The 23,508-nt window shown below is 36.7% G+C and overlaps 2 protein-coding genes across 9 annotated transcripts; one reads left to right on the forward strand and one right to left on the reverse strand.

The window, feature by feature from the left end:
- On the reverse strand, window positions 1-7,389 carry mtdhb (metadherin b). Of its 5 annotated transcripts, XM_081389864.1 has the most exons (14): window positions 6,903-7,389; window positions 6,503-6,592; window positions 6,305-6,389; window positions 4,901-5,110; window positions 4,756-4,809; window positions 4,513-4,683; window positions 3,762-3,800; window positions 3,516-3,578; window positions 3,308-3,429; window positions 1,912-2,022; window positions 1,747-1,830; window positions 1,585-1,666; window positions 738-845; window positions 1-327 (listed from the first exon to the last, which is right to left on the reverse strand). In XM_081389864.1, exons 1-13 carry the CDS (start codon window positions 7,236-7,238, stop codon window positions 775-777), a joined length of 1,518 nt encoding a protein of 505 aa, XP_081245990.1. In that variant the 5' UTR covers window positions 7,239-7,389; the 3' UTR covers window positions 1-327; window positions 738-774. The 5 variants fall into 5 exon arrangements, with proteins under 5 accessions (XP_081245990.1, XP_081245992.1, XP_081245989.1 ...); XM_081389866.1 differs by lacking the exon at window positions 3,762-3,800; XM_081389863.1 differs by having other exon boundaries at window positions 1-845.
- Window positions 7,390-7,652: 263 nt separating this feature from the next.
- cep85 (centrosomal protein 85) lies at window positions 7,653-22,487 on the forward strand. 4 transcript variants are annotated; one of them, XM_081389870.1, is made up of 14 exons: window positions 7,653-7,950; window positions 8,460-8,514; window positions 9,170-9,292; window positions 13,346-14,070; window positions 15,275-15,405; window positions 15,491-15,608; window positions 15,696-15,881; window positions 15,985-16,137; window positions 17,234-17,388; window positions 17,533-17,650; window positions 17,812-17,862; window positions 18,849-18,956; window positions 19,050-19,281; window positions 20,858-22,487. In XM_081389870.1, exons 2-14 carry the CDS (start codon window positions 8,475-8,477, stop codon window positions 21,022-21,024), a joined length of 2,307 nt encoding a protein of 768 aa, XP_081245996.1. In that variant the 5' UTR covers window positions 7,653-7,950; window positions 8,460-8,474; the 3' UTR covers window positions 21,025-22,487. The 4 variants fall into 4 exon arrangements, with proteins under 4 accessions (XP_081245996.1, XP_081245995.1, XP_081245997.1 ...); XM_081389869.1 differs by having other exon boundaries at window positions 7,657-7,950; window positions 9,167-9,292; XM_081389871.1 differs by having other exon boundaries at window positions 7,657-7,950; window positions 9,167-9,292; window positions 20,861-22,487.
- Window positions 22,488-23,508: the final 1,021 nt, after the last annotated feature.

Consider the following 23,508-nt stretch of genomic DNA (forward strand, 5'->3'; position numbering starts at 1 on the left):
TGTGCAAAGAAACGCTTTAATCTGTAATACTCGTTAAACATGACTTATATTAACCAATAAATACGAAAGAGGAAACCGCATGCAGCTGACAGATCGTTGCTGCCATCTTGCACAACACAAGTTAAGGCATTAAAATTTTCCTGACACTGCTGTACCTGGTGTAACATTGATCACAAAAAACCCGGCCGACGTCACTACTACTTCACCAAAGCGTACAGTAAGAAGTTGTTTGTCTGATAATAGCATCATCTACTCGTGCTCACCAGCAGCAAGTCTCTCAGGGTTCGGTACGGTTTTCACATATGGCTTGATTTCTTGCTTTTCCTCCTAACGACAGAAAAACAAAACAGCGCGGCTAAATTAGTGCACTCTAATCCGCCATAGTGTTCATGAATGAAAGATGAGACAACGCTCTCATGTAACAGCTCAATGATCTATAGGTTTCTGTGCGTAATCTTAAGTGTTCTTGATTCGTCCCTAGTGCTTCATGAGGATCACCAGGATCTTCTTACAAAAACATTTTGCTGCAAATACAAATCATTTCAAATTTACTGTATAATTAGCAATTAACAAAAAAAAGAAACTAATCTGAAGTGTCCCTTCATGTGACGGGAAACGTTACAGTACATTGTCTAGATATACCTAATGGGATGTGGACACTAGGATGGGATTCACAACACAGTGGATTAAGGGTATCAAAAAACGAGTCACTCGGGAAGTATGAAATTCTGTACAACCCCAAGATTGCATATGTTGTCATCTCTTCCGTACTCTTCATGTCTCTCTTCTAGCCTTCTTCTTTTTGACTGGTGGTTTCGGGGACTCCAGGCTGTCATCTGTTTTTTCTGGTGGAGAAGAGATAGTGTTTTGCAAACCTTTAAAGTTCCCCAATTATGCTTTTTCTGGAAATTACTTTTCATTTTGTGTGTAATATAGCTTTATTGTCTCCCGATTCTGAACTGCCTGAAAGTCGTCGGTAATTCCAGTCTCACTTCCTACATGAATCAACGTAACCTAATTTGCATAATGCCAGCCTGTGGTTTTCATTGGCTACCACCAACAACGTCTACTTTGACCCGCCCTCAAACACAGTAGTTGCAGCTGAGGCCTGGAAGAGTTTGGTTTGACATGTCGAGAAGACGCTGTTTTAAGCAAAAGGAAATTTACTCCGCATGCACTTCCAAAGGATGAGGACTCGGGCTCGAATTGATATGGTAAAACTGCCACCATCATTACTGTTTGAAGCCTCCAGAGCGGAAATTCAGATATGGTAATGGGCGTTCCGTTTCCGACATGTGCTGTAAGCGGTTGACCAATCACAACAGACTGGGTCATCTGACCAATCAGAGCAGAGCAGGCTCTCAGAAATGAGGGGTTTAGAGAGACTGAATTCTTTGTTAAACAGTTTCAGACAATGACAAAACAGGTGATTCTACTATGTATATTATAAGAAAATTTAAATGTTTTTCGACCTTGGATGCATGTAAACCTATTGTAGGAGACCTTCAAAAAATTAGGGACCTTAAAAATAGCACAATTGGGGCACTTTAAACTTAAACGCTTTTATATGGTGGTTGAACGTACTTTGTGTTGGTACAGGAGTGGATTTGTCAGCCGGCTCGGGTCCACTCGTTCTCTGTTGCGTCTGTACCGGAGCTGACGGCGGCTGTGAAGATGATGACAGCTTTAGGAGCTAGTTTTTGTTGCTAATATCCAGATGAATGTTGAAAAACAAAGAGTTCTCACCCCTGCTGTGGCAGCGGAGACGTTTCCTGTCACGCTCTGTGCCGGTGTCGCAACGCTCGTGTCTCTCTCTGCCTTCATCTGCGACTGAACATGATACAGATTTTCTGCATTAGGTTTGAAGTAACAGTTCAGTCCTTTGTGAATAATTTCTGGAAACATCCTCACCAGAGCAGAAGGTCCAGCATCTTCCACTTTCTTCTTCTTCTTTTTCTTCTTCTTAGCTTTAACGCTACCAGGGGCGCCTGCTTCGTCTTTATCTTTCTCGTCATCAGACTCCTGTAATGAAAAAAATTAGGCAGTTTTCAGCCTCGCTTCAACTTCTTGGTTATAGGGATGCGAATTGTCAGGATTTACTTAAATTTTGATTCTATTAACGATTCTTTAACCATACTATTTTAACAATGCTTTTTCAAAGTACCATTTATTACAACAAAACTGGGCAACACTTTCCAATAAAGTCCCAGTAGTTCATTTTAGCAATACATTTCTTAGGTTCGTTCATTAGTTAACTACCTTAGTTAACATGAACTAAGAATGAACAATACTTCTTCAGCATTTATTAATTTTAGTTAATATTAATTTCAATATTTACTAATACGTTATTAAAATCAAAGGTTGTATGTTAACATTAGTTAATGCATTGTGAACTAACATGAACAAACAATGATAAGCTGTATTTTTATTAACTAACATTAACAAATATTAATAAACACTATAACAAATGTATTGTTCATGTTAGTTAATACATTAATGTTAACTAATGAACCTTATTGTAAAGTGTTACCCAGTATTTACTATTTTTTTTATTAAAAACTGTTCCTTGTTCAAGTTAGTTAAGGTCCATCCAGTACTTTTTTATAGATACAACTCTGGCTTTTAATAATATATTAGTAAATGCTGAAATCTAAATGCTATTTTAAAAGTATTTTACATCTATATATTAATGCTATTCTAAAAGTATTTTACATCGTTAGTTTGTTTTAACTAATGGAACTTTTTGTAAAGCGTTAGTCAAAACTGTTTATCTTTAATGCATTTATTTGAAGTCGGGATTATAGAGATTCATTTGTGAGTCATTTTGACTGATTCATTAAAAGAACCGACTCATAAGAGTCATTTGTTCTTTAATGGGACTACATTAGTAACCCCAAGGATTCCCTATTTTTTTGTACATTTTTTCCCCTTTGATCTAAAATATTTTCTATTACCCCCTCAGATTTCAATGTAATATTTCAACCCATTCACATGTCCTTTGAAATCGGTTTATAGTCACTTTTTTGTGATAATTATTAGCTTTATCAAGTAACAACCCCCCTGCAGTTTGTAATAAAACTACGTTTGTTTGTAGTGTGAAAAAAGTGTATTTGCCACAGCAGTCTTTCTCTCTCGCTCTCATCACCATAAATATTTCTAAAATGTAGAAAAAGATTCTGATCAAAACCCGGATCAGAAACTGATTTTGATTCCTTCTCGTTATTAATCCAGAGAGGTAAAAATGAAGTTTGTTTCCACAGGCCTACAGCTGCACAACGAACTGACCTGTGCCACTTCCAGGACTGACCTGTGCCACTTCTGGGACCGGCGGCTCCAGCGGTAGTGCGCTCACGGGCTGTTGCTCAACATAGTTCCCCCACTCCTCTGATGGAGCGTTCCAGTCACATGATGGATCTGCAGATGTGCTTTCTTAGGAACACAACAGCAACTCTTAGTAAGTCTGTGACTCTGTATATGTGAATGAAAGCAGGATCTGGGCATGTATAGATTCTTACTTATTCCAGACCACTCGTCATCCACTGGTACAGGAGGATGAGCACTCCAACTCAGGTTAGGGACTGTAAACAGAGTAAACACGTTTTTAATTTTTTGGATGTAGTTTTTTTTTATATGCGACAGATCATGGTGAAACTGGAGATACTGTACATGATTAAGTGGTACAGAGAAACAGCTCCTGGCTGAATATGAGCAGAGCTACAGTTGAGTTTAGTTACGCATTTATTTCATAAGTTTGTAATTACCAGCAGTCAATCCACTGAATGAAACAATGGTCCATGAGCCTGTATTAAGAATAAAAAATTAACAAATTAATCTACTTGCATTTTACATACAATGTATACACAAAAAAGTATCTTAAGCTCAGAAAATAATTGTAATATTGTGAAATATTATTATATATTAAAATAATGGTTTTCTATGTTAATATATTTTAAAATTTTAATTTATTATTATGATGCAAAGCTGAATTTTCAGCATCATTACTCCAATCTTCAGTGTCACATGATCCTTCAGAAATAATTCTGATATGCTACTTAAAAAACATTTCTTTTTATTATCAATGTTGAAAACAGTTCTGCTGCTTAGTATCTTTGTGGAAACCATGATAATTGTTTTTAGGATTCATTCTTGAATGGAAACTTCATTAGCACAGCATTTATTTGAAATAGAATTCTTTTGTAACATTTTAAATGTTTTTACTATCATTAAGGAATCAATTAATTTAAAGTATTAATAAAACAACTCACTGAATAATACATAAAGAGGTGTTCATAAAAAGTTTTCATTGAGTTAATAGAGAAGACATTAAGATGTCTTAAGATAAATTTGATTGACAAGTTTCAAGTCAGATTCACACCATGCATCTCCTGCATGAGCACCAAGGCTCAACCAGTCCATGATTTTATAAGACACAAACAATAAGTGATATAATAAGACAAAAACATGCCCTTCTCGTGAAGAAATTGTGATTCCTGAAACCTTTTTTCTCAGTACCTTCCATATCTTGGGACCAGACAGAGGGTTCACTAGTCTGACGCTCAGTCGGGACAGTCATGCTGGTCCAGCTCTCTGCCTGAACACTGGCCATCTGAGGAGGAAGCTGCATGCCCACATCACTCAAGCCAGAACCATTAACAGCCAGCCCTTCCTCCCAACATGGTGTCACTACCATGATCAAACAAACAAATAAGTCTATCTATATTTCACATTATAATCTGTTAGCATTTGATTTATTACCTTGAGGAACGACAGTATCTCGTTCAAAACTTGCTTCAATTTCAGGTGGGTCAACTAAAATGTGCGGGGGAAAAATTGTTTTGTTTTAACCATTATTCACAACTGTAATGAACCATAACAAATTATAAACAGTGATCATATATACCTTCCACTTCTCTTTGGACTGGAGGTGTAGAAACAGTGGTGGTGATGTTGGTTTCTTGTTCTTCTGGGGTGGTTTGGACCTGCTCCATTGTACTAATATCAGTCAAAGCTGCTTCTGCTGCTACTGGGCTGCCTGACCCATCACCTGGAGTCTTGTCCTTCCGCTTCAGTTGTCGTTTCTCACGGTTACTGACCTTGGTCTCCCAGGTACCTGACAGATACAATTACAATGACAAACATGTTCCAACCATTATGCAAATAAAATTCAAGTTCTGAGCCACAAGAATTTATTAGGCAAATAACTTCTGTGAACTATTATTTATAATATATATATATATATATATATATATATATATATATATATATATATATATATATATATATATATATATATATATATATATATTATAAATAATAGTTCACAGAAGTTATTTGCCTATATATATATATATATATATATATACACACAAAAAAAAAAACATACATTCTTGGAATATTTAGCATACAATTCTTGACTCTCGCATTGTCAATACAAGATCTTGGCAAAAATTGATGCACCTCTTGATGGAAATAACATCACAACATTTATTTGCATCAAGGGGTGCATTCATGTTTGGTCAAGATCTTGTATTGACAATGCAAGAGTCCTGCACTACGTAAAGTTTCCTCCAGCACATCCAAAGACTTTCATTGAATTTAAGGTTTGGAGTCAGAGGTGCTAATACATGTGTGAAAATGATTCTTCATGCTCCCTCTAAACATTCTTTCACAATTTGAGGCTGATAAATCTTGACATTGTCAACTTTGAATATGGCCATGATGTGTCTTGTTCCTGCATGGTTGTTTAAGAAATGAAAAGCTACACACTCCATCAATTAGGGTTAGAATAACTGTTGGCAAACATAGAACATGCCAGAAACATAATAATAACTGCAATAATGGTCCAATCATTGACTCTTAAGCATTTGCCCATTTAAATCGAAAGACCAACTTTTTTGGGAGCTGGGTAGTGTATTATATTCATTTATAATATAATATGTAAAACATATATTACTGTCAATTCGATATATATTGCAATTATATATAGCTACACATATACATATATATGTATAGCAAATATATGCATACATATGTTTCTGTGCACACACACATAAATATACATATATATAATAAAATACATACACACATTATATAAACAAACTTTTATTTTAGAATCGATTAATAGCGATATATATATATATATATATATAAAAAAATATATATATCATTATGCATGTAGGCTTACAAATAAAAATATACTTAATTAGCCATTTATCGATCTAATAAATCACTTATTTTTTACAACCTTTGTACTAATTCTGTGTACTTTTTATAAAGTGTGGGATTCATATTAATCAAAATATACCTTCATCAGGTTCTTTGCCGTCAACAGACATAGAAGATTTTTTCTCTTTAGCAGGAGGCTTTGGCTTTTTCTTATTCTTCTTTGCCTAAAACCATCAGGAACATCAGAATAAATAAATGACAGTATTTTCATTTTTGGCTGAACTATCCCTTTAAACCTAAATGTCAAAGTAAATGACACAATGCATATCATTATGACCTTGTCAGTCTTCACTCCTGGTAGTTCTTGATCGTCCAGCACTTTGGCATCTTCCTGCGGTTCAACAGCAAGTCCATTTCTCTGGGCCTTCTGTGAAACATGTATTTTAAAATAAAACACAATGAGATAGTAATACATGTAAAAGTTACTGATATTTTCATTAAGTGTGGTGATTTTAGTCAAATTATGCCATTTGAAAGCTGTTTTTAATAGAATTTGGATGCCTGAATGTCAGTTAGAGTTGTTTTAAACGTGAATGACTAATGAATCGTTTGAGTAAATGATTCAATTCGCTTGTCTCCACCAATAGGCGTAGCAATGCAACCTGCACTAAACGAATCTTTTTGGTACCGATTCAAAAGAAACGAGTCAGTAACCCTCCCATCTAAACGAAGCAAACCTTTTCAGCATTCTTCTTTCTGTTCCTTCTCTTGGGCTCATCTGCCTTCTTCACCGGCTGCTCTGGACCGGTGTTTTCGGGGGTGTCTACGGTCTCTGTCCCTGTAAGCCTTTTAAAGAAACCACGACAGACCGAGACCCATAAAATTACTAAGAAAACCAGTCCGACCCAAGCTGTTAAAAGGAGCAGCCATGGAGCGCACAGATCAGGATTCAAGCCCAAGTCTATTCCCAGCTCAGACTTCAGATAGACGAGGCCGGTCGACAGGGTTTCTCTGACATATCCCGTTATCTGCTCCACATGCTGTGAAGCGATCTCTTGCCAGCCCGGTGCCATTGCAATCTATTGTACGGGCACCGGCGTGCAATCATTCACAAAATCAATATTTTGAGATAATTACACGGGAATAAACGTTGCTTTGCCAGTTTGCCACCAGCGTGCCACCGATTACTGCTGCTATTGCTGCTTCTGTTCAATGAAGGTGCATGAACTGACTTGCAGACAAGCTCCCCTTATTGGGCTGGAGTGCTTACTGTGTTTTCCAACCAGGGGTGAGCTATAATGTGTACCCCAGAGCAGGGTTTTCCAAACTTATTTTTATGCCAGGGCCCCCCAAATATGGCGTATTGTTAGTTGGAACCCCCTCCTAAATTGAATCTAATATTTTAATATGGCATTGTCTCGCGAATAACTCATTTAAAAAAAAAATATATATATCGTAATAAAAGCAGATGTGTGTCTGGTTTGCGCACCTGCAGCTCACTAAGAAAGCGACAGGGGGCGCTTGTGGTCTCAGCCTGGCACGCGAGCCAAACGCAGAGGAAGAATTAGAATAACGGTTGAAAAAAGAGTCGCGAGTTTCAGTGGCTCCACGGTCGGCGGGTATTTGAAGCTCGAGGCCGCTTTTAGTTTTGCTGCTTTTTGTCGTTGTTGTTGACTTTAGCATCCAATCAGCGTGTCTCATGTGATGAAGCTTATTATTGTCCCTCTGGGCTGTGTTCGCGTCATTGTTAAGTTTAGTAAAGACCCTTTCAGCCCGTGAGTCAAGGTACGTGGAGTTGTTTACTTTTTACCGACCTTTTAAACTCTTTACGTTAGCTAACTTGGTTAACTGTGCGATGTGTGAATGTGTTTGTTTGAGGTAGCAACATATGGAGAGGTGGTTTTCGGAGTTATTAAGAACATTTAAATGAGTTTAATGCCCTAATAATCTGGGACTCTTGATAACATTTCTAGGGATATCTTCTGTAAATTAAGAAATGAAGGCACATGCAAGTTAGCATAAAAATAGCATGAATATAACGTAGTTAACTTTCACAACTATTCCAGCTCTAAGCTTTGGAAAATATTTTCTGCTTTATGTTTTGCAAAAAATATATTTTGAAAGAGTTAAGTTAATCAACGAATGATTTTGTGTACTTTTTAAATATATATGTAAATAAACAGTAGTTCTTGAAAACCACTACTACTAAAAATTATATTAAGAATATTATTATTATTATTATGAAATTATAATAATGATATTACACTTAATTCACTAATGTATCTGGTCCACAGGTGACTGCCACAGGAATGACCACTTCACAGAAATACCAGAACCCCAAAATCACAGGTACAGATCTAGGGATGAACTTAAAGGGATAGTTCACTCATAAAATTATGGCATTAATTACTCGCCAAACCTGTAAGACTCTCATTTATCTTCAAAACACAAATGAAGATCTTTTTGATGAAATCTGAGAGCTTTCTGTCCTTCCATTGACAGCTGCACAACTACTACTTTGACTCTTTAAAAAGTTCATAAAGGGATTTATATGATGAACAGATTGAATTTAGGCTTTTATTCACACATAAACATTCAGCAATGCACACATCAGTTGTGGTAAACGGAAGCTCAAGCATGTTCGCTTGACGTGTGAGAACCAATGAGGTTCATTCTCGTGTTACGCAGCACGTTTGAGCTTCAGCAGGAACCAATGAGGTTTCTCGTTGCTTCAAGCAAGTTCGGTTGAGCTTCTGTTAATGTTCGATGATCAGTGTTTAAATGTAAATAAAAGCCTAAATTAAATCTGTTTATCATTTAAAGTGATCATGTCTCTTCAGAAAGTTTTGACTAAACTGCTTCATTCGTATGGATTAGTTTTACGATCTCTTTATGAACTTTTTGAAGTGTCAAAGTTTTTGGGCGAACTATCTTTTTATGTTATGTCATGTACCTCATAACCATAATAGATGTCACATAGTGTGGTTATTTTCTGCTCCAGCAGGACACTCTGACACAGAGTGGCTGACACCTGCTGTGTCTGAGAAGTTCCAGAGCCGTTTTGGATGGCGGCCCAGCACAGCGGACAGTGGGGACATGGGACTGGGTACCTCTGACCACACTGAAGGTGAGAACTCTGCGGGTGTTCAGATATTGTCATGTTCATTGACTTGCCTATTGTGTAATAGAATCGAGTTCACGTGAGCAAGTCCTCATCAGCCCCTTCATTTTAAAGGGATACTCCTCTTTTTTTGGAAATATGCTCATTTTACAACTCCCCCAGAGTTAAACAGTTGAGTTTACCATTCAGCCGATCTCCGGGTCTGGCGGTACCACTTTTAGCATAGCTTAGCATAGATCATTGAATCGGACAAGACCATTAGCATCTCTCTCAAAAAAATGACCAAAGAGTTGCGATATTTTTCAGCAGGCGTAATGATATGACGCAGCGCCTGAAAATAGTCCCCAGCTCGGTAGACTATAGGGTCGATTATTTTCAGGCGCTGCGTCACATCATTACGCCTGCTGGACCCATGGTACGGCAGCAAAGTTTCTTGATTATTACGCAGGAATGAGAGTATAGTTCCCAGCCATATTAGCCTAGAAAATCGCAACTTTTAATTTTTCTGTCGGTCTTAGTACACGATGTAACTACAGAAGAGTCAAGTTTTAAATAGGAAAAATATCGAAACTCTTTGGTCATTTTTTTGAGAGAGATGCTAATGGTCTTGTCCGATTCAATGATCTATGCTAAGCTATGCTAAAAGTGGTAACGCCAGACCCGGAGTTCGGCTGAATGGATTCGAAAACGGTAAAACTCAACTGTTTAACTCTGGGGGAGTTGTAAAATGAGCATATTTCCAAAAAAAGTGGAGTATCCCTTTAACATTAGTCACGTAATTAAAAAAAATTTGATTTGATTTCCAGCAATTGAACAATGCTTGCGTGCCCATGTACAAGAATAGAAGTTTTGTCACCTTAAGAATTAATATATTAATCTTCAGACATCATGGATCCAAATTTAATTAATTAGTGAGTTTTTTTATTTTTTTTTATTCCACCGAACAATCATTGGTTTTAAAGAGAACCCTTTTTAATTTACAGCAGACATTAACATCACGCTGGCTGTTTTTAGACTAAGCTGTAATATTCTTAGTCATGGAGATGTGCTCAGAGTTCTGGAACTCCTATGAGATTTGGAGGAGGATATGATATTCCATACCATAGATTCCTCCAGGCGGTGTTGCACTTCCACTGATGGGGGTCTCATTAGGAGGGCCTGACCTGGAGGGCCGAATGGAAACTCTGATCCTGGTCTTGTTTCCTTCTCTCTGCCTTGTTAAGCATGTAATACACAAAGATTAGCTGTACTGAAGAGCTGGTGTTTGTCGATTACCACCGATCTGTACTGAATGTGCAGTGGGTTTAAAAACATTTCTGTGTTAATGTATAGCTTATGTTTACAATATTGTAATAGTGTTGTTTGGCCTGGTGTGATTGTTTATTTTCAGTGATAGACTGACATATCAGTTAGGCTGATTATTGGCATAACCATGCCCGATTAACAGAAGTTTTATACCCTTTTATGCGATTTCCAAAACATAATGACGACTTTATTATTTCTGACTCACTTGCTGTAATTTATCATTTTATCCAGGATTACCATTTACATTCATAGGGAAACCTGGAAATATCAGAGAAATTTAAAATGTTTTCTTTCCAGGTCTGGTAAAGTCGAGGAATTTTCTATAGAAGTTATAGACACTGTTTTTTGAAGACATTTGTTATGCTCACCAAGGCTGCATGTATTTGTTCAAAGAGATACAGTAAAAATAGTAATGGCGATTTGGTGCTTAATTTCTTTTCTTTCTTTCTTAATTATTATCAATGTTGAAAACAGTAGTGCTGCTTAAGATTAATTTGTGGAAACTGTGATACATTTTTATTCCGTATGCTGATGAATAGAAAGTTCAAAAGAACGGCATTTATTTATATGTGAAGTCTGTACATTAAGCTCAATTTCATGCAGCCTTGCTGAATAAAATATGAAAAAAAAAAATACAAATCTTACTGACCCCAAGCTTTTAGTGCATCAGTCTGAATCAGAAAGATTTTAAAATTATCATAAATGACTGAAAAGGTCAAGAAAATTTGTTAGTCCAATTAGATCCTGTTTTTATCTGACCAGCCTGTTATTTAGATATTGGTATCAGCTGCTGAAAAGCATAAATCCATCTTTTTTGTTGTCATTATCCTGAAACAACTATCAGATAGTTCCCATAGAAACAGTAATGATTAACTGCTCAATCTATTGAGTTTTCATACATACAATTGTGGCACCTAGCAACTAAGTATAACTTATTCTGACACACTAATAAGATGGCTTTTATTTGTTTTTTAAACGGCCAAAACGGTGGCGGCACTAAACTTCTTGGCAGCCATTTCACTTTAGAGGTTCTAAATATATGGTTGAATGTCTGTGGGCTTCGGTGTTGCGATGGTGACGGCTTTGTTTTGCTCTGGGTGTTTCTTGTAATGGCAAGAAAGCCTCTAAGAATCTTTCGTCGACCCAAAGAATTGTTTAAACCTGTCCACAGCAGATGTTTAAAAGAGATACCCGCAGGGTAGACCCTCCTACTGCTGCCTGCCTCTTGACTTCTCCTCTTGATTTGTGTGTGTTAATTTAATTGTTGTATTGAGGAACTTGTTTAAATGTACTTCAGAAGTATTACAGTATTAAGGACCATTAGGCATGTATGAGTGTGAGGTGAGCTGTATGGTTAAAGCAGGAGGCCCACACATAGACACCTCACAGCGTAACATGAGAGTGCTCTATAAATACCGCTAACCTTTCTGTGTGTGTGCTCTCCTGAACTAACACAGTTGTAGGAGAGAGAAGAAACTCTCATAGCAGGTACTCACCTTGCCTGAGCTTGACTTTCAGTTTTTGAAGGACGAGTTCTGTCAGACGGAGTGGGCGTGTTTTAAGATCAGTAGTTTGTCTAAACCACTTACTGAAGATGCACTTGGAAGAGTGTTTTTTTATGCCTTACTGTCCTTCATTGTATGAATATGTTATCATGTTTTGGTATCGCTTTTACTGCTAGCAAGGTGAGTACCATTTTTTTATTTATTATTTTTTTTTTTTGCAATGGTTTGTTGTTTGTTAGATGTCAAAACTAGCTAGCATTAATTTGTTCTTTGTTTGCCAAAATAGAAAGGTTGGTTAATTTAGCAACATCCTTTTTGCTGTTATATAATGTCTATATAATTTGTTAAGGATTTATGATTTAACTGTGGGGCAAAATGGAAGAGCTGTCTTTTATTTTCTTATTTTTTATTTATTTACTATTTTACTTTTATTTTAATTGATTTTTGACTTCCTTTAACTTTTATTTTGCCATGGTATAATTTGATATACAGCTCAAATATTACTGACTTTAAGTAATATTCCAGGCTTTCTCCAATTTAATGTGTGAAACAATGTCTATCAGTGAATAACAAACTGTTATTAAGAAAAAAATATGCCATTACTGTACAACTGTATAATCATAGACATTTGGTTAATTATTAACTTTAACTCTCTGGTGCTCTTCGGTCATTTTTGACCAAAATATTGTACGAAAAAAAAAAAAAGTCATGAAAAGTAGTCACACATACTAGATGACTGGTGGAACGTTTGGTAATGCGCCCAAACAAAATCTTACTGAAAGCAGTTTTAGAGTTTCTTGCAGTTTTAGAGTAAATAATGTTTTGGAAAATGTATATTTCAAATAAAAATTGAAAATAGTAAAAAAAAAAAAATTCTCAGAACAATAAACTTCACTTTTTAAAACTTTTGGCAGCATTCTGCCAAGTGTCTTCTTTAAAAAGAGACCAAACTTAAGTATGTGTTCCAAAGCATTCAAGGTTTATTACAGTTTAAGTTGGAAATTTCATTTTCAGATCTATGCTCCAAAAGTGAATGGATTATAACTATTGCATAAATCAAATTTGGTGCCATAAATCCCCATTAAATACAAAATATTAAATAAAAAAAATATTATCAAACTAAAATGTAGCACATTAATTTAATTGAAACCAAAAAAATGTTTTTTTGACTGCTTTACAAAGAGCACCAAAGACAGCTTTTTTTTTTTGTTGGGGTTTCATTTATGTCTTACTCCATTTTCTGTTCTAGACATCCACAGCACTAGCAGCAGTCCATCCTTCCAGCCCATCCGCAGTCAGATCCCCATCCCCACCGCCCATGTCATGCCTTCCACGGCCGGAACTCTGGCCTCTAAGATCAAGCCACATGTTTCTGAAGAAACCCGGGCGTCCTCCAGCTCTTCCAGCTCTAAGTCATCCCTCCCCAAATCTGCATCTTCCCCCAACCTGGATGCTCAGCACGATGGAAATTTTGAGTTGAATGCAGTCAAGCCTGATTGCCTGAGCCGATATCTCAGCCTAGTAAACGGTCTCGACCACTCGCTCTTCCCCTCTGGAGATCAGACGCGGATGGATGAAGCCCAGAAATTTGATGTGCCTGCCATGGAGCCAACGCTTAATCAGTCAGCTCTTCTCGGGGGTCTTTGCCCTGATGTACGGCAGCAGCTGCAATTGACCGGGCTTGAGGACAATACAGGCTTGCTGGAACAGACTTATAAAGTTCTACCGGAGGCTAGGGCAGGTCTCGCTTGTCCTGTAGACCCATATAGCCAAAGGAACATTCATCCAGGGTCTGGTGCCTCTGGCAGGATGTTCTCCGTACCTCAGGGCCTGCAGACTCAGGCTCTCCTGAGGGACCAGTCCAACACAGGCGCTTATGATCCGTTACTGCAGGAACGCTGTTGTGAGCTGGCCAGCTGGCAGCAGCAGAAGCAGAAACTCGAGAGTCTGCGGCTTCAGGTGGAACAAATGCAGGTTAGAGTTCATCTTGTGTCCTGCTGCATACATGAAAGGAAAAGGGAACAGTTATGTAATCGTGAATCATCCATCTAAAATCAGTAAGAAATTAACTCTGTTTAATTCAACACGTGTTCTGAGTCTTATTGTGAATTATAATTCTTCAGTGCATGTGGTTCCAAAAATAGACAGTGTTTGGCTTTGTTATATCTTTCATCAATCAGTGTTATTTTAATATTATTTGTATAGGTTAGTATTTATTCATATTTTTGAATTGGCTATTATTTATAGATTTTTAATTTTAGTTTTTAAGGTTTAGTAAAGTTTGTATGTGCTTCTGTCATTTTTATTAGTTTTTTTTTTTAAAATGTTTCTATTTTGCTTTTATTTTTATTTCTGTTTTAATAATTTTAGTACTTTATTTCAGTTAGTTGCTAAGGCATTTCTAATTTTTCACCTAATATTGATATTATATTTCAGCAAAAGTGTTTTTAATAGTTTTTTTGTTAGTTAACAAACATGTAAAATGTAATGCTCTGCCTCTAAAACAACTTTTATTTTCTTTATTTACGTAGGCCATGCAGCCAGGGAAAATGTAAATCAATTGCAATTTAGGCTAACAACTAATAACTTGAGATGTAAAATTAGTGTGCCGATACCGGTATCAGATAATTTGTAACATTACCTGATTTTGGTGTTCTGTTTTTTTCTGCTGTCTTGGTTTTGAATAATTTATAGTTTAAATAATTATCTATAGCATGTTTTACATGTTTATTTAGCTAACAAGATAACTTGATTTATAACAGTTTCTAAATATTGAATTATAGCAGAGATTGAAAATCCAGTGCTGTTAATATTTCTGACAGTAATAAACGACATATTTGATTCTATACATCTAAAATTCAAACTACTATTAACAAACACTGAAACAAAAAGCACCACATATTATGAGTGTGAATTGCCCTGCTTTCATGCTTCAAATTGCAACTCTGCTGTCAACTTCGTGCCAGAGACATTTTCTTTACTGCATGAGTTTGTAATGGTCCAAAAATTCTTCTTCTTTTGATTGACAGGAAGTATTTTTCTTTTTGTTTAGTATTCAGTGTCATTTGGCATTGCTTTAAAGTTAACATAGGTGTCAGTCTAGGGCTTACTGTGTTTTTACGCCTGTTTTAAATAAGAGTTCCTGCTTCACCTACTATTTTATTTATTTTTATTGCAGTTAATGACTGGAGGAAGTGGACAGTATGCATCTCTGTATCCAGCAACTCCTCACATGGAGAACAGCAAGTGGGATGCTATCATTAAAGCCAACGAGAACTTACTGAAAGAGAAAGAACTTACCATTGAAAGGTAATGCCAAGTTTTCAGTAGTGTCTTATATCCTACAAAGAGTGAACCTTAACTTATGCTAAACGTAGGAACTTGTGCATTGCAGGCAAAAGCAGCAAATGTCTCAGCTGGAACAGCGTCTCAGAGAGAGTGAGCTGCAGGTGCACAGTGCCCTCATGGGACGTGGAGCCCCTTACACCGATGTGTGTCTTTTGAGACTACAGGTTAGCCCACATGCATGCACATAGCCTTTTCCTCACTCTATATCAAAACATCTCAGTGAATCGTCTGTCTTTATGTGTGTGTGATAGGAAGCCCAGCGGGAAAATACCTTTTTGCGAGCCCAGTTTGCAGAGCGCAACGACTGCTTTACCAAGGAGAAGCTAGAAGCAGATCGGAGACTGGGCGCAGTGGAAGCAGAAACACAACGTCTGAATGAGGTCTTAAAAGAGAGCAGTGAAAAACATGCAGAGGAGTTAAAGAAACAAGAGGAGAGGGTGAGCATATCCAAGCTTCTTCATGTGGCCTACCACATATGACCCTGAATCTCATTGAACTCATGTTTGATTTTATATCGTGTTGCTGCTCTTTACTACACAGATCCGCAGTCGGGACAAGCACATCAACAGCTTGAAAAAGAAATGCCAGAAGGAGTCTGAGCAGAACAGAGAAAAACAGCAGCGGATTGAAACACTCGAGCGATATCTGGCTGACCTCCCGACCATGGAAGACTACCAGGCCCAGCACAAAAAGGTACTGCTCTCTCTGATGGTCAGCCAACAAAACAAAAGCCTTTTTTTCCTGTGGTCTCAGAACAATTGCTCTTAATGCTCAGCTTGAGATGTTCTCTTGTGTTTTATTGCCAGACACCTTTATAGCATCCACTGCACCCATATATCACACATCTGGTCCTATTGTACTCTTTATCTTAAAATAACATACTCCTTACCCTGCTGGCTCACAACATCCCAGCCCCACTCTGCTTTTTCTCCAAGTCATTGTTTTTGATTGTGCTTTGGTTGCTAAAGTATTTTTTTAATCTCAGATGCACCAAAACATCTTAGATTAAATTTTTCTGTAAATTATTTAATCTGTTTGTTTATGCCTTTTAAATATTTTTATTAACTTGTGTGATTTTTAGCTGATTATACCCTGTTCTTGCCATTTATAATAGCCTTAGAACAAATAATGTTGTTTGCATTAGATGGCAAGGATTAGGTTTTATTTTAGTGAGTATCATCCAGTTTCAGAATCTCACATAGAACTTCATTTGGTATTGTACTTTTTTCTTTTTTTTTTCTTTTACAATACCATTCAAAGGTTTGGGGTAATATATTATTTAGTTTTTCAGAAAGAGCGCATCTATTTTGATCAGAGTGACAGTTAAGACATTTATAATGTTACATTTTTCTAATTTATTTCAAATAAATGCTTTCCTTTTGAAATTCTTAATCAAAGAATCCTGCAAAAAATGATCACTGAATACTGGAGTAATGATGCTGTAAATTCAGCTTTGCCATCACAGGAATAATGATATTTTACATAGAAAACTGTTATTCTAAATTGCAATATTTCACATTATTTTATTTTTACTTTATTTTTGATCAAATAAATGCAGCATTAGTGAGCATAAGAGTCTACTTTCAATGAAACATTAAAAATTCTTACAGACCCCAAACTTTTGAATGGTAGTGTATTTATGTTGTATATTATATTGCTCATTTATCACCTGACTCTTTAGATATTGGTATTGGCATTGGCTATTGAAAGACCCATATTGGTTGACCACTATTTTGAGCAACTGTTGTTCTCAGTTGGTTATAGTGCAGTTCTGGATGTTGTGTTGCAGCTAGAGGAGGTAGAGGAGAGGGCAGCTCAGTTGCAGGCCACCGTCGGAGATCTAGAAGTCCAACTGGAGGGGGCCTGCAGTGCTGTGCGCAACAAAGAGACCCAACTGGAAGAACAGAGACGCAAGGAGAGAGAACTACTTACAACAGTCACCAGGTAGGAAAAACCATGCAAACCCATTCAACCATGCATAAAAGATGGATATGGATATGGATGTTTCAAAACCAGGAGTCTACTGATAAGGTTTTGGAGCATTGCTATGCTAATGTCTAATATTATTTGATTTGCTTGTGGTTTTAGTCTCCAGAACAGAGTGCAGGAGAGCCTTGAGGATGGAGTGAGATTGCCCTCTCTTGACATAGAGATGCTACGAGAAGAAAACACTGCCTTGAAAGATGAGCAGCAGCGACTCAAAAAGGTTTTTATTCACATTAGTTTCTTAAAGGACTTGTTAAACAATTGCAGTAACACTTAAAAGAGGTTTGTTAGTAGTGTTGTATCATGGCTCTGTTGATTAATGTGAATGTATGTTCTGTACAAATATATTAAGGTACTATCTTGATGAATTTTTCTTTTAAGGTCATCGAAAAACAACTCAGGATAATGGAGCAGCTTGGCTCACAGATCAGGGTAAAGTTGTATTTTGTTTAACAGGTGCATAATTGGCACTGCTGCTGATTACTGGTTCAAGAAACACTGTTCAGAGTATTTTATTACAGCGTTCTGTCTGCATACACTACCATTCAAAAGTTTGGGTTTCGTACTAGGATTTCTTAATGTTTTTGAAAGAAGACTCTTTTGCTCACCCTGCTTCACTTATTTGATAAAACAATATAGTAAAAACAGTAATATTGTAAAATATTAATACTCTTCAAATAAGTGTTTTCTTTTTTGATATATTTTAAAATGTAATTTATTCCTTTGATGGTAAAGCTGAATTTTGTCCAGTACTCTAGTCTTCAGTGTCACATGATCCTTCAGAAATCATTCTAATATACTGATTTGGTGCTCAAGAAACAATAAATAGAAATCTTTTGTAACATTATAAATGTCTTTCACGGTCACTTTTGATCAATTCAATGCTTCTGTCCTAAATAAAAGTATTAATTTCTTTGAAAATATCTTGCTGACCCCAAACCTGTGAAATGGTAGTGCAGGTGGGAAATGATGTTTAAGAACCGTTAAAGGAAAACGAGCGTCTTTCTGTTCTAGTATTTTTTTTTTTTTTTAAATGGAACTGGTTCTGAATAAGAATTGGTCTTTTTAATCTCAACTTGAAGACTGTAATTATCTGTAATTTAAGTAAATCCCCATCACTAAGAGCCAGTCGTCATATTCTATCATTATATCCTCAGCTATGTTCTTACAATAGTAACTATGAGGTGAGGAATCTTAACAAACAGCTTCCGCAAAGTAGGAGGCTTCTTTAGAAATACCTGATATTTTTTTATGATAAAAGAAAAAATCTGAAGTCTATATATTTGACACTTTTTAGAGCATTTTCTAACCCATGTCCATTTACAATGTTAGTCAAACTATTTTCCACCAAAAGCAGTCGCAGTTTAGTTTATATTAGCCAAATTTACAACCTTAATAATGTGTGTGTGTTGACTTAGACTCTGGAGGACCTGCTCTCTCAGGAGGACTGCAGTAGTCAGGCCCTGCGAGAAGAGGTGGCAGAGAAAGAGGAGGGTCTGCTGCAGTTACGCACTGCTATGAAGGAGGTTAGTTGTTGACCATAATGCATATTCAGCTCTTTGCCTTTGTGTTTTCACTGCACACAGGAGAATTGAGGTGTGCATGTGTTTGTATTTCAGCTTTCAGTGCAGAACCAGGAGCTGATGGAACACAATCTGACACTGCAAGAGCGTCTTCAGGGTGAGGAGCCGCAGGGTGGCCGTGGTTTGCTCCCCGTGGGAGCCCGGCTCACCCAGAGGCTGTATGGAGAGATGGCCGCCTGTCTGTGTGACCTCCGCTCCCTCTGCAACATCCTCACCCAGCGGGCTCAGGGCCATGACCCAAACCTCTCCATGCTGCTCGGCATTGCATGTAAGTGCGCCCTCTGCTGTATTCATGCTATAGAGAGGACTCCATCAGATAATGCCTAGATATAATTGACTATATACACCTGCATTGTAATTTTTTTATTTTTTTTTATGGAATAATCCATAATCTCTATATTTGCTTTACAATGGCTTATGAGTTTTTGTTTCTTTGTTCCTTTTTTTTTTCAACAATCTATTTACAATTCAACAAAATAGCCATTATTGTCAATGTTAAAGCTACACAATGTAACATTTTTCCCTCTAGCGGTTAAAAATAAAACTGCATGTGCCTTGCGGAACAACATCCTTTTGCTTTTACTCTGTCTGCTCCTCTGTGCGGATGAATGTGGTTCGAGGCACATGTGTACAGATACACATGGATACAGGATATCTTATAAGATATAAGTAGATGGGCTAATAAAAAACGTTTTTTTTATAAAAAAGCCAGAGGCTTGCTGTTTTTAAATGATTTATGGTCTTTTTTTTTTTTTTGTCCATCAAACTTTCAGCTTCACACTACTTGCACACCATAAAAGTGGAAATTATGTGATGCATGTGGGAATGAAACATGTATGCAATTGAGCGAAATCCATACAGACAGCTCGAAAATATAAATCATTATTATTTATAAGTGTAAATAATTAAAGTTTATCAAAGTGTAATTGGGTAAAGGCATAGTTTGGAGTTTTAAAAAAGTTATATAGTGTAGCTTTAAAGATTGAAATGTTTAATGCAAGAGTTAAAGGGGTGGTATAATGCCCTTTTCACAAGATGTAAAATAAGTCTTTGATGTCCCCGGAGTGTGTATGTGAAATTTTAGCTCAAAATACCCCACAGATATTTTAATATGGCATGTTAAAATTGTCACTTTTTGAGGGTGAGCATAAACGCACCGTTTTTGTGTGTCCCTTTAAATCCAAATGAGCTGCTGCTCCCGGCACAGAGGGCAGAGCTTCAACAGCTTCCACTCAAAAACTTTTAGCCTTTTATGTTCAAACCAGAGTCAGACAAAGATAGAGACTCAAGAAGAAGTGACAACATGTAGATAACATTTCTGAATGGTTAGTTGATGATTTTATGTAGCTTATGTGTAGTTATCTTCTAGTCATTGATTAGCATATTCTGTCTTGATGATCTATAAATTGTTCTGGGGGCGGGGTTTATGTACATTTTAGGGTTCATGATGACACTAAATGTCATGTAGTCCCAACCAGCCATTTGCTGTAGTCCTTAAAAAGTGATTTCTTTAAAGGAAAATATCTCCCTTTGCTTTGAACTTTGAGCGTTGTAACTTTGAACTTTGAGCGTTGCAGATGTTGTTTATGCTCAAACAGCAACATTACACACAAACTAAAGTTAGAAAAGTGAAATCATAATCAACCACCCCTTTAAAACAGTAAAATTCTAAACAGTAAAATCAAGGAATTAAACGAATTTTAAAGGAATTCATGAAAAGAATATTTAATTTTAAAAATTTTTTTCACTTTAAGTTGATATATTGAAATTTTAATTTTAATGTTGTGTTATATGTATTGTGGCCGTTATCAGCTGTGGCTGACTCCATGTCTGTCTGTTTGCAGCAGCTCCCCCTCCAGTAGGAGAGCAGTGGGAGGACTGGTTGAGCCCCGAGGGGCTGCAGAAGAAGCTGCTTGAAGCTCAGCAACTCCGTCGAGACGTAGAGGAACTGAGAACCACAGTCTCTGACCACTATGCTCAGGATATGGGAGAAAACTGCATCACTCAGTGAGCTCGGACAGTACGGCTTGTGCTCAGTGAGGGTAACTGCACATCACGAGTGCCTTTAAAGACACTACAATCTCTACCAAAACAAATCTTCTTCACGAAGGACTAACGACACTAAGGACATTGTAATCTCGCAAAACAGAGCGCTATTTTTATACAAAGGTTTCATAAGATATTTTTCTAAGATTCTGATGACTTTGTGTGTGATGGAAAGAGAATGATTTAATATAAACCTTTCCATGTATTTGGGAACGCCTGTGAAGTTGACAATCAACTGAAAATATCTCATCTCTAACCTGTAGTTTCGAGTGACGCTCGGGGGTGTGTAACGACAGGTCATTAACTAGCATCCATTATCTTACAGTAAACATAGTATGCCACATCAAAGACAAATCTAAGGCTATGGAAATATTTGGCCACCTCTGGCTGTTTGAGATCACACATAGATGATCTGTAAAACTTTTGATGTTGTTAAGGTGGTGGATAGACATTCCCTAATATTCTATAACAACCAAAGTTCAATATGATCAAAGGCAAACCTGTCAAAACCATTTCAGAGTCTAGATGTACAGAGCATTATGCAGACCAATAAATAGAGACATTTTAAAGCAAGACAGGTTTGTAGGCATAATATTAAATTCTGGTTCTCTGTTAAATAAAAAAGTTCTAAAGTTCTCTTCCTTAAGATACATATAAAAATTCTGTAAACAGTGTTCATGCTCTGTTTAAGATGATCTCTTAAATAATCATTCTTTTCAAAGTTGTCCTGAGAACCTCATTGCATTATTAGGTTCTTTACTGCTGCAAAATTAACACAGACAAAAAATATTTTAGAATATATATATTTTTTGGTCATATAATTTAAACGGGTAACATTTGCTTCTGTATGTGTTGAGGGGCAGGACGATCTTGCCAGTAAAATAATAGGATATATGATGTACTTTGTTCTAATCCATATTTACTGTCTGGTTTATAATTTGTTTAGTCAGCTATAATAATAGCCATGCCATTGAATCAATACATCAGAGGAAATGAACTGGTGAAGCAAATATTGTATTAATGAAAGTCAAACATGGTAACAGGTGCCTTGCGTTCAGTGTCGTTATCTGTATTTACTGAAGTTTTACAGCACAATTTACCAATGTAGACACTAACTGTATTTCTCTACTGTAATGTGCGACTGCCAAGGTATTGGGATTCTTTTACAAAAAGGGACCATAAATTGTGGGAAGTATTGCATGATAAATAGTTGTCTTTGGTCCAGAAACATCACTAACAAGTGTGAATATAATTAGACGATGCAGCAGATGTGTTTTCTGTTGTAAGATCTTAATACAAAACCAGCCAGGCAAGCTTTATATGCCAAAAACTTTATAACAACACACTAAATGTCTCTGTTTATAATATATATAAATATTTCTTAATTGTTTCCGTTTTTAGAAATAAAGATTTGTATTTCATATGTAACATGATGTTGAAATGTTTGTTTCCAGTAGCCTATGTATAATGATATTCTGTGAATGTGTCCTAATCTTGAGTATTTGAGCAGTGTCATCTATCATATAATATTATTGTAACGAGGTTTAAAGGCTCAGGGAAGGAGGCGGCGGGAACCGGCGAACGTTCAACAAACTTTAATATCAAAATAAATAGACACTACAAAATGAAAGTAAAGCGGCAGCCCCTCATGGACGTCTGCCGCATAGAAACATAATAAAACACAACATAAATGGTCCAGGCCTGGTCCTCTCTCGTCTTGCACTGTCGTCACTCCTTTCCTTCCGGAGCTCCTCCGTGGGACTCGAGGCTGGTGTGGCGTCCAGGTAACGCTCATTAAAGGTCCCATTGCATGGATTATTTTAGAATGTTTCCTGGGGTGCCCTTATAATGTTAGTATGTTTTTTTTAGATCAAAAGTTGTTATAATTTAGAAATAAAAGGCATATTTCCTAGCCTGATTTTAGCCTCTGATTTGAACGCTCTGAAGTCTCACAGCAGACACGCCCCTTCAAACAGTGTAAACGCCCACTGCTGTGATTGGCTGACATGCCTGCATATGAAATATCTAGCATTACATGTGGAACTCTCTCGAAAACTTTTACTATTACAGCTATTATACGTTTTTACTGTTTTAATGAATCGTGAGAAGTTTAAGTATTTAGATCTATTCCCATCACATAAAAGGTTGCAGTGATGAGCATTGAGCAGATGACAGCCTGTTGATCACGTGAATGAAGATCTTATCATTGCAACACAGTTTCTGCACTCTCACTAATGATTTCACCAATGCAAACATGAGGTAAGTACAGTAAGAGCTTTGTTGTGCAGTGTAACAGCGTCATTGATTTCATAACGAGTTTTGGCAAGTGTCCAGATAAACTCGCGCTGTGTGATTGACAGCTTGGGCGATTGGAAAGGGATAGTTCTTTGATCGCTTTCTGTATATATTTTACTCACAGTTTAAGTAAGATTATTTTCATCCTGCTAAG

This window comes from Scardinius erythrophthalmus, assembly GCF_964197995.2.
Source record: "Scardinius erythrophthalmus genome assembly, chromosome: 16".
Classification (NCBI taxonomy): Eukaryota; Metazoa; Chordata; class Actinopteri; order Cypriniformes; family Leuciscidae; genus Scardinius; species Scardinius erythrophthalmus.

Excerpts from the sequence above, each read along its gene's own strand:
- cep85 (XM_081389869.1), top strand. The coding sequence starts at position 8,475 with ATGACCACTTCACAGAAATACCAGAACCCCAAAATCACAG. Across the intron at positions 17,651-17,811 it reads AGCAGCAGCGACTCAAAAAG|GTCATCGAAAAACAACTCAG; the intron begins GTTTTTATTCAC and ends TTTTCTTTTAAG. Across the intron at positions 19,282-20,857 it reads CATGCTGCTCGGCATTGCAT|CAGCTCCCCCTCCAGTAGGA; the intron begins GTAAGTGCGCCC and ends GTCTGTTTGCAG.
- mtdhb (XM_081389864.1), bottom strand. The coding sequence starts at position 7,238 with ATGGCACCGGGCTGGCAAGAGATCGCTTCACAGCATGTGGAGCAGATA. Across the intron at positions 5,111-6,304 it reads CGGCAAAGAACCTGATGAAG|GTACCTGGGAGACCAAGGTC; the intron begins GTATATTTTGAT and ends TGTATCTGTCAG. Across the intron at positions 4,810-4,900 it reads AGTCCAAAGAGAAGTGGAAG|TTGACCCACCTGAAATTGAA; the intron begins GTATATATGATC and ends CGCACATTTTAG.